Source organism: Trachemys scripta, chromosome 8 (assembly GCF_013100865.1).
Source record: "Trachemys scripta elegans isolate TJP31775 chromosome 8, CAS_Tse_1.0, whole genome shotgun sequence".
NCBI classification, from domain to species: domain Eukaryota; kingdom Metazoa; phylum Chordata; order Testudines; family Emydidae; genus Trachemys; species Trachemys scripta.
This window is the reverse complement of record NC_048305.1, coordinates 77,304,568-77,318,879: the sequence shown is the minus strand read 5'-3', so window position 1 is coordinate 77,318,879 and position 14,312 is coordinate 77,304,568. Positions and strand designations below refer to the sequence as shown.

At 40.8% G+C, this 14,312-nt stretch overlaps 1 protein-coding gene across 1 annotated transcript in view; it reads left to right on the top strand.

Moving 5' to 3' along the window:
* LRRC8D (leucine rich repeat containing 8 VRAC subunit D) overlaps positions 1-12,007 on the top strand; it is a 72,891-nt gene extending 60,884 nt beyond the window's left edge. Inside the window, 1 exon segment of the mRNA XM_034779424.1 lies at positions 9,130-12,007. Within this exon segment, the coding sequence (XP_034635315.1) occupies positions 9,132-11,705 (2,574 nt within the window). The 5' untranslated portion in view covers positions 9,130-9,131 and the 3' untranslated portion in view covers positions 11,706-12,007.
* Positions 12,008-14,312: the final 2,305 nt, after the last annotated feature.

Genomic DNA, 14,312 nt, shown 5'->3' with positions numbered 1-14,312 from the left:
CCTGACTGCCCAAAACTTTCTCCACTCCCCTCCAAAACCCCCCCCCCGTTTCTTGACTGCCCCCTCCAGAACCTCCCTGTCCCTTCTCCTGCCCCCCCTTACCCTGCTGCTCAGAACAGGGTGTTGGGCTCTGTGCCAGCTGGACACATGTTTGAGCTCCCCTGCACAACACAAAACCCGGTCCCTGGCCCTGCACAGGGCTGCCGGAGCGGGCTGCAGGAGGAGGAGCTGCCGGCCGGCTCAGAATGCAGGGGGGGGGGGTGGGAGGAGGAAGCTGCTCCGGAGTCCAGCCCGGGACTTTCCTGCAGCCCTCCCAGCCGCTCGCTCTGCCGGGGGAGGGGGAAATCCCGGACATTGTGAGTGCTTTACAAATTCCCCCCGGACGCTATTTTTAGCACACAAAAGGAGGACATGTCCGGGTAAATCCGGACGAATGGTAACCCTATTTAAACCAAATCCACCCTGGTGGTATGCAGGGAATATAGAAGGTAAACAGTAAAATAGCAGGATTGAAAGTTAAGTTACAAGGTGTTTCATAACCAGAAAAAGTCTAGCTTTGAGGGACAGAAAACTTTTGAGGAGTAGAAGAGAGGAGTTTTATAGAATTTTTTAACAAAAAATATTGAGCAGTAGTCTGACATTGTTCGTTTATAAAACAGGAGTCCCATTTATGACACAAAGCTAATGAAGCACAAAGTTTACATACCCAGCATATATAAGGAATAGTAGAAGAGGGTGGGTTAGTTGATGATAGTCATTTATTTCACCCTGTCAGCATACTCGGTGCTGTATGGAAAGACGAAGATAATAGCTTTGAGGCATTTATGAACAATCTTATCTAGACAGAGGATACTTTTCAGACCCAGTGATATGGTGGGAGAAGATCCAGCCCTTTAGATGTTATCTTTTGATTCACTTAATGTAATGATTAATTAGCATGATTCTTTTTCTCTTTTTTAATCTTCAGGTACAAGCTACAAATTATGGTATAGGGCAGTGGTGTAACTTCTTACTTTTTTAAGGCTAGAGTTAAACTGTCGTTCCTAATTTTTTAATTGCTCTTTGTTCGGAATTCCTCCTTCAACATTCCTGAACCAATATTTTCCTTGTCCATTTGGCCCCAATTATTTTTCTAAATTAATATCTCATGCTTTATAGTATAGCAGGTCTCACAGAAGTTCCTACCTGCTGTACAGTAATTTTATTACTGTAGAAAAAATTACTTTAAAATATACTGAAATCAAATGAATAAAAAAATTCCATCCTTCTTAAGATTGCCTAGCCTAAAATATCTAATAAATGAAAATAACATATACTAAGTTAAAAGACTGACTAAATTAAAAAAACAATCAAATTGTGAAATGTAAGTTCTAATGGTTCTTAAGGAAGATGGCTTCAAAGGCAGGAATTGTGAGTGACATTACAAGTAGCAGAAATCTCATTGCAGCTCTTTTACTCACGGCTTTGGTGTGAGATGATGATGTATTCTGTGATACCTTCAGTCACACAAGAAGTATCAAAAAGCAGAACTGAGAAACATTTAAATCAGTTATTTAAAATCTCTATATATATTTCTGTGCTGAATTCTCCCCAAGACCTGATGAGTAGGAGCACTCAGCATAGAAATCTGTATCAGAGGGGTAGCCGTGTTAGTCTGAATCTGTAAAAAGCAACAGAGGGTCCTGTGGCACCTTTGAGACTAACAGAAGTATTGGGAGCATAAGCTTTCGTGGGTAAGAACCTCACTTCTTCAGATGCAAGTAATGGAAATCTCTAGAGGCAGGTATATATCAGTGTGGAGATAACTAGGTTAGTTCAATCAGGGAGGGTGAGGTGCTCTGCTAGCAGTTGAGGTGTGAACACCAAGGGAGGAGAAACTGTTTCTGTAGTTGGATAGCCATTCACAGTCTTTGTTTAATCCTGATCTGATGGTGTCAAATTTGCAAATGAACTGGAGCTCAGCAGTTTCTCTTTGGAGTCTGGTCCTGAAATTTTTTTGCTGTAAGATGGCAACCTTTACATCTGCTATTGTGTGGCCAGGGAGGTTGAAGTGTTCTCCTACAGGTTTTTGTATATTGCCATTCCTGATATCTGACTTGTGTCCATTTATCCTCTTGCGTAGTGACTGTCCAGTTTGGCCAATGTACATAGCAGAGGGGCATTGCTGGCATATGATGGCATATATAACATTAGTGGACGTGCAGGTGAATGAGCCGGTGATGTTGTAGCTGATCTGGTTAGGTCCAGTGATGGTGTTGCTGGTGTAGATATGTGGGCAGAGTAGGCATCGAGGTTTGTTGCATGGGTTGGTTCCTGAGTTAGAGTTGTTATGGTGCGGTGCGTGGTTGCTGGTGAGAATATGCTTAAGGTTGGCAGGTTGTCTGTGGGCGAGGACTGGTCTGCCTCCCAAGGTCTGTGAAAGTGAGGGATCATTGTCCAGGATGGGTTGTAGATCACTGATGATGCGTTGGAGAGGTTTAAGCTGAGGACTGTAGGTGATGGCCAGTGGAGTTCTGTTGGTTTCTCTTCTGGGCCTGTCTTGTAGCAGGAGGCTTCTGGGTACACGTCTGGCTCTGTTGATTTGTTTCTTTATTTCCTTGTGTGGGTATCGTAGTTTTGAGAATGCTTGGTGAAGCTCTTGTAGGTGTTGGTCTCTGTCTGAGGGGTTGGAGCAGATGCGATTTGTACCTCAGTGCTTGGCTGTAGACGATGGATCGTGTGGTGTGACCGGGGTGGAAGCTGGAGGCATGAAGGTAGGCGTAGCGGTCGGTTGGTTTTCGGTATAGGGTGGTGTTCATGTGGCATAGAAATCTGCACTTTGCTGAATTCTCAGTTTTGATTTGTACGTCACTTACAAAGATAATCGTCACCAGCACTTTGAATTGTACCTGGAATGGAACAGGAAGCGAAACACAATTGTCATGTGCTTATAACTATTTATCCATCCTATTTCTCTTGAAATGGGAGACGATATTGGTAGGTTGCCATTGCTTCTGTGAGTAACTAGAAGCAGCGAGTGATCCAATGGGACAGGAGACTTTAAAGCATGCTAGGAAAGGGTGATGCTACACACCCAAGTAAAGTTTGAGGCACAGTCTCCTCTGAAATGAATCTCAGTCTTCTGGCATTGATTATGCCTTGTCTAGGTTAAACTTCAGGAAGTTGCTCCCATCCAGATTTTAACTTCCACTAGGTTCAGTAACCCTATTATCCGGGTTTGGTGAAAATGAGGCATAGAGGTAAATGTCATCTGTATGATGGTGCCACTGGGTCCCATAATGCCTGATAATCTCTCTCAGGTTCTCTGTATACACATTATCCAGGAGGGACGAAAAGATCAAATCATCTGGCCTCTTGCATTAGGTTCCTTGGGAAGAAGAGAAGGTGTTCTCAATACCATTCTCTGAGATCTCTCTGAGGAAGTGTGGAACAACTGTAATCCCTCATACACTAGCAAGACACTGCAAGTATCAATCTCATCATCCACTATATTAAGTTCATTTCTAGTCACCCCATCTTCTGTAGGGTATAGCACAAACAGAAAAGCCCTAGAGAACAGCAGTGGCAATGATCAGAGAGGCATGGAAAGACTTCCATATGAGCTAAGAATAAATATATTGGGACTATTTTACCTTTCTGAAGGTGATGATTAATAGCTAGGGCTGGTCCAAAAAAAAAAAAGAGGAGGGGGAGTGGGGAATAATGTGTGAATGAGTGAGAAAGAGAGAGAGTGTGAGTGAGCTGAGTGATTCATCTAGTTCAAACAGGCATTTTTTTGTTGGAAAAGTTATGGCAGAAATATTTGATCAACTCCAGGGGATGATGTTGATGAAATCATCTTTCCATTTTCAGAGGGGTACAAAGACAGGTGCCTCCCCCCGCCCCCCCCCCTCCCCCTCCGCCCCGCTCTCTGTGAAATTAATGAAAACATGAAATGGTTTATCAAATAGGGCCTGTAACTCACAGATACTCCTGTTTTTACAGAGACAGCCAGATGAATTTTGATCAGTGAGTACAGGAAGCAATGGGATGTAAATAAACATAAAGAATGCAAACCAAGATCCTTCCAATGATTCCTTTAGATTTTACACTGATCTTATTTACAAATAGAATAGTTTAATTTGTGACCCAGTAAGAAATATCCCAACATGTCCACTCACTGTTTGTTTGAGTAGTTGCTTTCTGAGGTCTGCCAACGAAACTCCTGAGCTGTTAATCACATCTCTCAGGGGCTGTGCTAATACTTACTTTTCAAAAACTAATTAAAGGGAATTTAATTGGGCAGGCAACACAATTTATGTAATAATGGTTACAGTTGTTGATTTATCTGAAGCCTGTAATTTAGATCAGTAGTATTATTATCTTTCTGTCTGTGCATACGTAATTGCCAACGGTTCTCATTCTGCTCTGATTGTTTTAACTGCAAGTAATTTCTTTGGTTTTTTACAATCACATCTACGAGAAAGTGAGACTTTATGGAGAATATTTTCTTTTTCAATAAAAGTACAGGTACATTATACTCAGATTAGGTTGGAGCTTTTAGGAATCATTAAACTGCCCTGATATCTAACCCATATAATAGAATAAATTAAAATACTTTTAAAATACCCCCCAAGTCACCTTCACAATGAAAGGGGAGTTGGTGCACTCATGCTGCCAGGACTTTGAAGGTTCTTTCTAAGATTTTAGGAGGAGATGAGAGCAAAACTGAGGTGCCTAACCTAGCTAACCATAATTTATCTGAAGAAGAGAGAATTCTCACAGAAAATTGCTTTCTGAATTGGGACTTGGCATTGCTGATAAATAATGATAAAATTCTATCATCTTGACTACTTAGATTGGCTAAATCAATGATTATTTTGTTGGAAGGTTTAGGTAAGGAGAGGAGGTTATTCATCAAAATACAAGGATTTCCTGTAGATAGCTTTCTTGTGTATTCCAGTTATTTATGTAGCATTAAGCTGTCATGTTGTAATAGCGATAATTGAAATGACTAGTTTTACATCAAAACTGAACTTAACCACACTGTCTTAAAGTAAGTGTCTGCCCTCTAAACTCTGTGCTAGGGAATGGAAATCACTGAAAAACATCTTCGGGAACCAGGACTTTCTAGTTTCAGTCCTGGACTATGGTGTCAAAAAAGCAGTGCTTCGACTGGGAGACTGGAGGCCTATTTACCATTTAGTGCCTGATGAACCACAAGGGCTAGAAGTAGATGGGTTTTTTACCACAGGAAATCTGGTTCTTGGCTTTCCAATGAAATGGTATGTGTTCTCCAGTGTTCTAAGATGCCAGCCTACAGAATAGGCTACCCTGGATCTTTGCACAGAACTCCCATTGACTTCAACAGGAAGCCTGCTATAGTCAAAGTGTTGTTTATGGCCCTGGTTTTCTAATTCCAGGCCACAGATCCAAATTTAAACTATAGTTTGTCCCCCAATGCCAAATGAGTCTGATATTCCTACATTAGACTTACAAGAATAATTCAGTTTCTGCCTTCCCATCAAACTTGATCCCTATCCCCAAAATGAAGATGAAAAATGGTTGTGAAAGAAATTGTTTTCCAGCTTATGAAAGGGTATTGCACAGTTTGAACATGTTTTTTGTTCTATAGTTTGTAAGTACTTAGAGCTGGCCTTTTTAGTAAAATAATCATAAAAACAGTGGCAAACTTGTTGTCCTGACTTAAATTGAAGTCTCAAGTCCTCCAACTCTGCAGTAGATGGAATGTGAAAAATTAGCATTGAAGTATGAATTCAACTTTTATGGTTATTAGTTCAGTGAAATTGAGGAGACTGAAGACTTGTTGTGGAGTATATCGAACGCACTTACAGTTTCTCAGAATGTGACTTATGAACTGTGTGGGCTTTTGGGGGTTTTTGTTTTTAACTCAGAGTGCCTAAATATTTTACAGGTGGGGAAAGGAGAGCTGGTTTTCAGTTCATAGACCCAACGATACTAGCTAGAAACTGTCTACCTCTCTTTTTTATGCCATGCTGAATTTTAGATTGTAATACATCATCATTTTCCATGTTTTATAACTGCTAATCTCTGTTGAAACAGCAGTTCTTCTGTGGGCTTCAGTAACTTGAAAGAAAAGACCTGTTCAGAGAGCTGAATGCTGTTCTTGTGTAAAGCTCTTGTTACATCACACTGGCTGCAGCCTACAGTAAGAGGATTACAGCAACTATCAAGTTTAATGAAACTTTTGAAATAATTTTGTGCATAGGACAAAGTCTGCAATAGATTATTTAAAAAAGATTATATACAAAAAAAAAATCAACAACCACTTGAACTCTTGAGATCTGTCTCTATTTCGCGCATTTCTCCCCCAGCCCACTGGATGACTCTTAACTTGCTGGCCTTAATGGTGGCCAGTTTTCAGTGTTATGCAAATGTTCTCATGGCATCCTTTCTACACTGTGAAATTAAGCCCTTGGTGGCAGTGGTTTTAGGAATAGGTTCCCCTGAACTGAAAATGGCTTCTGCTAGCGTAGACTGAATGAAACCATTTTCTGCATAGTTAGCCTGTGTCTACATAAGGAAGTTTTTGAGAAAAATGCTGCTATTGTACTATCACCACTAGCAGTAGTATAATGATGGGAATGGTAGAATAGACTGGCAGCTAGTTCTCTGGCTGCTGCATCGGCTGACCATGCTCAGCGTAGGTCTAGCTGACAATGGGCAAAGTACCAGTAGCTGTTGGTGGGCTGTCTTTGCTAGCTGTCTCACCACTGTTACCGTTCATTGGTGGAGAAATTTTATTAAAATTCTAGTGTAGACCAGACCTTGGAGAAAGTATCTGAGACCATCAGAAGCCTTATTTCAAAGCCCCTTTGAAAGATCTGTACAGGAAAAAACATTATTATTATTATTTTCCTTTCCTACGCTGGGTGGGATAGCCATTTTGCCACCTATGACCCCAGCCCTGAGGGGTGGGGAGGATCGTTATATGTTTATCTAACTACATAAATTACAAATAGATGGTGTCTGGTTCTGGTGCCATTGAAGTCAATAGGAGTTTTGTCATTGACTTCAGCTGAAGCAGTAGTGGGCCTTTCCAGCCTGGGGATGAATTCTCTTTACTGTGGAGGCTGTTCTCTTTGGGATTCCCCCAGAGTAATCATGGGCGCAGGAATCCCTGGTAAAATGGCTCCAGTGTAGCCACGTTGAGTGGATGGTGTCAGTGAAGGCCAGCATCGGTCTGGAGGTACTGGGTCTCTAAGCAAATGACCAGATCCACCAGCTTTGTGGGTGGCCCCCACACCTTGTTTTGACAGAGGGAGGGAGGGAGAAAGGAACATGCTGTCCTCATACCCTCCTACAGATCCTCATGGAAGACTGCCTCCCTCAAAGCTGTTTCCTGTGAGTTTCCCCACAGGAGGTGATGATGTGGGCCATGGCTTTTGTGTTGTAGCTACAGTGCAGGTAGTTGTAGCAGCATGATGGCGCTGACTCTTCCATTCTGGGCCCCTATTTTCAGGTGCCTATAACTTTCTGACTAAAATTTGGCTTTGGCTGAAATGTCTCCTGCTCATTCTCAGCCTAACGGTGAACTCTGTTTATATAAGAAGTTGGCCAAATGGAATGTGGCCAGTTTTTGAGTTCTGCACACAGATGTGAGCAAGAAGCAACTATTAATTGCACTATTTGGCCTGTAAATATTCAGTGTCTTAAAATACAGTCCTGCTATAGACTCTGTCCAAGCTTACTTGACAAGTATGAAGAAATATGGATTAGAAATAACCAAGTGATCGCATTCTGTGCATGTACACTTGTGACTGTACCCTCTAAGTAACAAACAGCAAACTGAGGTGTACTTCTACATAGATCTGAACTGCCACACAGTTAAAATAATTAACCCAGCTGGTCCATCCTAGGCCTGTCTGCTTTGGATTCTCCTAGTATCCTGATTGGCCATTCTCCCCATTAGCTACTCCTACTATGTTAAACTGACTGTATGTGATACAGATTTCCCTTCCCCTCCTCCTCCCTGCCGCTTGTGTGGGTATAGGTGATGCACGTGACACATGCATTACATAATTACAGCTAAAATTACAAATTTTAGTCATGAATATAACAGTTAAACTGATGTTTTTACCACATCCTGGTTGCAAGGGAAGTTTATTCTTTGAACAGATGGGTTCAACCCTCCAGACTGCATAATAATCAAAGGAAACATCTATTTGATGGGCAGTAAACTATGCTGCAACAAGGATTGGGTGGGAATCCAAATCAGATTTACAGTTCAAGGTAGCAATGGATAAAATTTAATTGGAAAACTAGTTTGCTATATAAACTGATTTCCAGATAATTGTCTTTTTTTTTCATTAACTGAGAAATGAGAGATTCTATCCATTTTCCAGACTCTTTTAAATAGTTTGAATATCTTACTATAAAACAAATAAAAATATTGAAAGCAGCTCTTTTAGTATAGAATTTTTATATAATAGCTGAAACATTAACATTGCTAAGATGTGAGCTGGTGGTACCTAAGGAAAAAGGATCTGATAACAAAGGAGTGAAATGTATTGAGGGTTTTTGTTGTTGTTTTGTTTTTTTAGCTTATTTGAATGAATTGGAAATGAGAGGATTTGTCATATTGTTATAAGAGAGTGCAGAATGTTTTGCAAAATGTTTTATTTTTTTTGTTTTAAAATATATTTTTAATGAACACTAATATAGTGCTTCACATATTCAAAGTGCACAGTGCAATCACTTTTACAGAAACTGATTTTCGCAAGGTATATTCTATTTGCTATTCATGTTTTTAAAATATATCAACTACAGCTCTTAACAGTCCAGATATTTATATCCTACAGTGCAAACCTTTAGCTCTTGTAATGTTAAGTGATGGCTCTCTCTAAATATAATTTGACAGTAGAGAGAGAGATTTTGTTGTTTTTGTTATTCTAGAGACACCGTACACCCTTGAAAGGATCCTGTCTGGCTTTCTTCCATTTTATGGGGTAGTGGACAATAGCATACAATTCAACAAAATACAAAGAGCAGAGGAAAACTTTTTCAGAGTCTATATGTCTTGTGATGTTACGTTGTTCAATAGAAAATAAAATTATAGCCAGTCTGTCAACAACAAATTATAGTAATTTATGTTTTGTTTTGTTTCAGGAATGTTTACCCTGGCAGAAGTTGCATCACTTAATGACATTCAGCCAACTTATCGCATCCTGAAACCATGGTGGGATGTATTTATGGATTATCTTGCTGTTGTTATGCTAATGGTTGCCATCTTTGCTGGAACCATGCAGCTGACCAAAGATCAGGTGGTCTGCTTGCCAGTATTGCAGTCTGCTGTAAATTCAAAAGCACAACCCAGCATATCAGGGAATGCTGATGTTACACCAGGATTTGAAGCAACCACTGATCAGGATAAAGAAATGGCAATGAGAACAGTTTCCTTTGAAAGTCCGCCTACCATAACACCAGACATACCACTGAGCGGAACTACCTATTCTCAGTTGCAATCTACTGTATCAAATCAGGAGCCGAAGAATGAGAAACAGGATTCTTCAGGCCGAAAAACCAATTTGGATTATCAGCAATATGTATTTATTAACCAGATGTGCTATCATTTGGCTCTTCCTTGGTATTCAAAGTATTTTCCCTATCTTGCTCTCATACATACTATTATTTTAATGGTCAGTAGCAATTTTTGGTTTAAATATCCCAAAACATGCTCAAAAATTGAACATTTTGTGTCTATATTAGGAAAGTGTTTTGAATCCCCATGGACTACAAAAGCATTATCTGAAACAGCATGTGAGGACTCTGAGGAGAACAAACAGAGACTAACGGGTGCCCAGTCCCTGCCAAAGCACGTTTCCACTAGCAGTGATGAAGGAAGCCCAAGTGCTAGTACTCCCATGATAACCAAGACTGGCTTCAAGTTTTCAGCTGAAAAGCCAGTTATTGAGGTTCCCAGCATGACTATTTTAGATAAAAAAGACGGAGAACAAGCCAAAGCCCTGTTTGAAAAAGTTCGAAAATTTCGGGCCCATGTGGAGGACAGTGACTTGATTTATAAACTCTATGTTGTCCAGACAGTCATCAAGACAGTCAAGTTCATATTTATTCTTTGCTAATCAGCTAACTTTGTAAATGAGATTAGTTTTGAGCACAACTGCAGGCCAAAAGTGGAGCATTTGACTGGCTATAAGGAATTTGAGTGCACACACAATATGGCTTATATGTTGAAAAAGCTGCTTATCAGCTACATTTCTCTCATTTGTGTGTATGGTTTTGTCTGTCTGTACACACTCTTCTGGTTGTTTAGAATACCCTTAAAAGAATATTCCTTTGAGAAGGTCAGAGAAGAGAGCAGCTTCAGTGATATTCCTGATGTTAAAAACGATTTTGCATTTCTTTTGCATATGGTAGATCAATACGACCAGTTGTACTCCAAGAGATTTGGTGTCTTCTTGTCAGAGGTAAGTGAAAACAAGCTACGTGAAATTAGTTTAAACCACGAGTGGACATTTGAAAAACTTCGGCAGCATGTCTCCCGCAATGCACAAGACAAGCAAGAGCTGCATCTCTTCATGCTATCAGGGGTCCCTGATGCAGTGTTTGATCTGACAGACCTGGATGTGCTGAAACTTGAGCTGATTCCTGAAGCAAAAATCCCAGCTAAAATCTCCCAGATGACTAACCTTCAAGAGCTTCATCTCTATCACTGCCCTGCAAAGGTTGAGCAGACTGCTTTCAGCTTCCTCCGTGACAACTTGAGATGCCTTCACGTGAAATTCACAGATGTTGCAGAAATTCCTGCTTGGGTGTATTTGCTCAAAAATCTCCGTGAGTTATACTTGATAGGCAACTTGAATTCTGAAAACAATAAGATGATAGGGCTTGAATCCCTCAGAGAGTTAAGACACCTTAAAATTCTCCATGTGAAGAGTAATTTGACCAAAGTCCCCACCAATATCACAGATGTGGCACCGCATCTAACAAAACTAATAATTCACAATGATGGCACCAAGCTTGTGGTACTGAATAGCCTTAAGAAAATGATGAATGTAGCTGAGTTAGAACTACAGAACTGTGAACTGGAGAGAATTCCACATGCCATTTTCAGTCTGTCTAATTTACAGGATCTGGATTTAAAATCAAATAGCATACGCACAATTGAAGAAGTCATCAGCTTCCAGCACTTAAAAAGACTTACTTGCTTAAAGTTGTGGCACAATAAAATAGTCAACATTCCTTCCTCCATTACCCATGTAAAGAACTTGGAGTCACTTTATCTCTCCAATAACAAACTCGAATCCTTGCCAGGCGCAGTGTTCAGTTTACAGAAACTCAGATGCTTAGATGTAAGCTATAACTCAATTGCAGTAATTCCACTGGAAATCGGATTGCTTCAAAATCTGCAGCATTTGCATATCACAGGAAACAAAGTGGATATTTTGCCAAAACAGTTGTTTAAATGTGTGAAATTAAGGACTTTGAGTCTGGGGCAAAACTGTATTACCTCGATCCCAGATAAAATTGGTCAGCTTGTGCAGCTAACTCACCTGGAACTGAAGGGAAACTGCTTAGATCGGCTACCAGCTATGCTAGGACAATGTCGGCTTCTCAGGAAAAGCGGGCTTGTTGTGGAAGATCACCTCTTTGACACTTTGCCTTCAGAAGTTAAAGAAATATTGAATCAAGACACAAGCATTACCTTTGCTAACGGGATTTAAATACAGGTGTAACTCCCAAGCAACAGCAAATGCTAATGTACAAGTTATTACAAGATCATGAATTTTAGAAATACTGGAATCTTTATAAGAAAGAACTATTAGCAGGATGATAGGGGATGTAACTGTTCAGTGTTTGTAGCATTTTAAATGATCCTTTCCAATTTTTTTTGAAAGAAAAAAACCTTAATCTCAATTCTTTTTCTTCTAAATTGTTTGTAACTTGGATGCTGCCGCTTTTGAATGTTTACAAATTGCTTGCCTGCTTAAAGTAAATGATTGATTAAATTGATGACCTTTTTCTTACTATATAAGTTATTCTTTAATGTCTGGACTTTAATTCCTCACCCTCCCCCAACATGCACAAAAGTAAGTGGTTTCTACTACAGTATTATCCTAAAAGCACTTGAAATGCACATTGGTGTGTAATGTAGTATTAATCCTCATACATTGCTGCCTCACTTACTGAGGATGTATGTCTGCCTTTGATGTTGTGAATTGCTGCAAAACTTCCAATTGTTTTACAAAGGGGTATGTGATTTGTTTGTGGGAGCAGGGCTCTCCACATCCCTCACCAACAAGGCCTGGATTCCCATCATAATCCACCAGTACTAGAGCACTAGTCCTTTGTACACAGTGCTATTTCTGCTAAGCAGTAAAGGCCTTTCCCCATTTCAGAACAGATTTGTGTTGCCCCACTGTGCTCCCAGATACTGCTAACTGGAGTGGTGATAGATGGTCAAATGTAGATCTCTACCACGAAGCTGTTGGATTGGCCCAAGGACAAGTACTGAACTTCGTCATTTTGAATTGTTCTGCAAGGCGATGGTGGAAGGTCTTTAGATAAAGATACAGTGGTTTTACTATTGCTGCTTTACTCTTCTACAGAGCCTTCCATCCAGAAATCCCACGGTGCTCTATAAGTACTGATGAATGTTTTGTCTTACAACACCTGCGTGAAGGAGGCGGGAATCAGCCCTATTTCGCAGATGTGGAATGTGAGGCTATCACCTGCCCAGTTTCACACAGGAGACCTGACAGTCTGTGCTTTTAACCGCAAGATAATCCTTCCTCCAAACAAATCCAATTTTTGGGTCATTTAAGCACTGAAAATGTTAGCACAGGAATCTATAAACACTTGCCAGATGAGGCAAGAAATAAATTGAGAAAAAGCAGCTAGCATAGTGTATTATTTTTCAGTTGACTTAGTATTGCCTGAATCACTACAGAAGTATAAACTGTTAATCTGCAAAATCACCTGCTGGGAGAGCTGATTACAAGTTAAACTCCTGTAATAGTTAAAAGAGTTCTCTACTGGAGAGTGGTTGGGTACTGAACTGTGCTACAACCCTGCTAAAATCCAAGGGCCTGATTCTCCTCATGCACCAGTGCTACCGTGGTGGAACTCCACTGACTTCAGTAGAGCTACTCCTGATTCATGTCACTGTAAGTAAGGGTATGTCTGCATTTGCAACTTGCTGCCAGTTTTGCGTATCTGTGTTAAGTGATCTGCAGCAAGTGTTGCATGAGCGGTTCAGACGCATGACAACATTACCTTGTGATTAAGGTAGGTTTTGCCTTGTATCATTGCTGCCACACAGCAGAGCAATATTTTGAAACAAGCATTCTGCATGCTGGTCAGGCATCCCATAGTGCATTGCTCTGCTCCTGTGCTCAGTGCTTTCTGGGAGTCTTTCCATTGTGGGATTGTGACATTTTGAGGATCTCCCAAGAGTAAGGTGCTCTGTCAGCGCCTGTCTTGGAACTTTGGGTGCTGTAATGCGGTGCTGCTATGACACCAGTAGCCAGCCCCCAGGCATAAAGGTCTCAGCCTGGCTTGTACCAGCCTAGTTGTTACTTGCGGGGTGACCCTGCCGGCCCTTCCAGTCTTAAGAGTTCCCAAATCCGTCTACATTGAGTTCTTGTCTGCCAGACACTCAGACTTTCCCCCTCTGGTTCATCACACCAAAGGTATGAAACCTGCCCCCAACACCAGCTTATTTTGGTGCACACACTCCACACAGTTTGCACACCAGAGACTGCCTTGGGGTAAAAATAAACAAGTTTATTTAATAGAAAAATCACCGATTCAGAAATGAAATAAGGAAAAGCAAACACCAGTTACAGAGAAAATAAACATAGAGACACAACTTCAAGCTTTGCACTTCTATATTATATACATTTCCTTTTCTAACACAAGTTACCTAGTGCCTTTGAACAGTTTCCCAGTGTGCCCCGCTCCATAGAGGGGATCCAGCATTGACAGGCAGCCACTCCCTCCTCCCCACCTTCAAGACTGTTCCTCCAGTTCTGGATCAAGAGCTCGGTTTCAAGCCTCCTTTTCAAAAAGGCTATTTTCCTTTTTTTTCCTCCTTCCATGGTAACCATGGTTACGTGGGTGGGGAAATTCTAGCTGGGGTGTCTGTGTTTTCCCATTAACTTTACTGGCCCATCATTTGTCTTTTTCTGGGTTGTACAATGCTAAGTGTTTGGGGCTAGTCTCATTAGGTTGGGGAGGCATTCCCTTCTTGCCTGGCCAACCACTGCCCTGCTGTGAGATGGAGGTAAAGCTTTAAACACCCAGTTCTCTATATACATAAATTCATAACC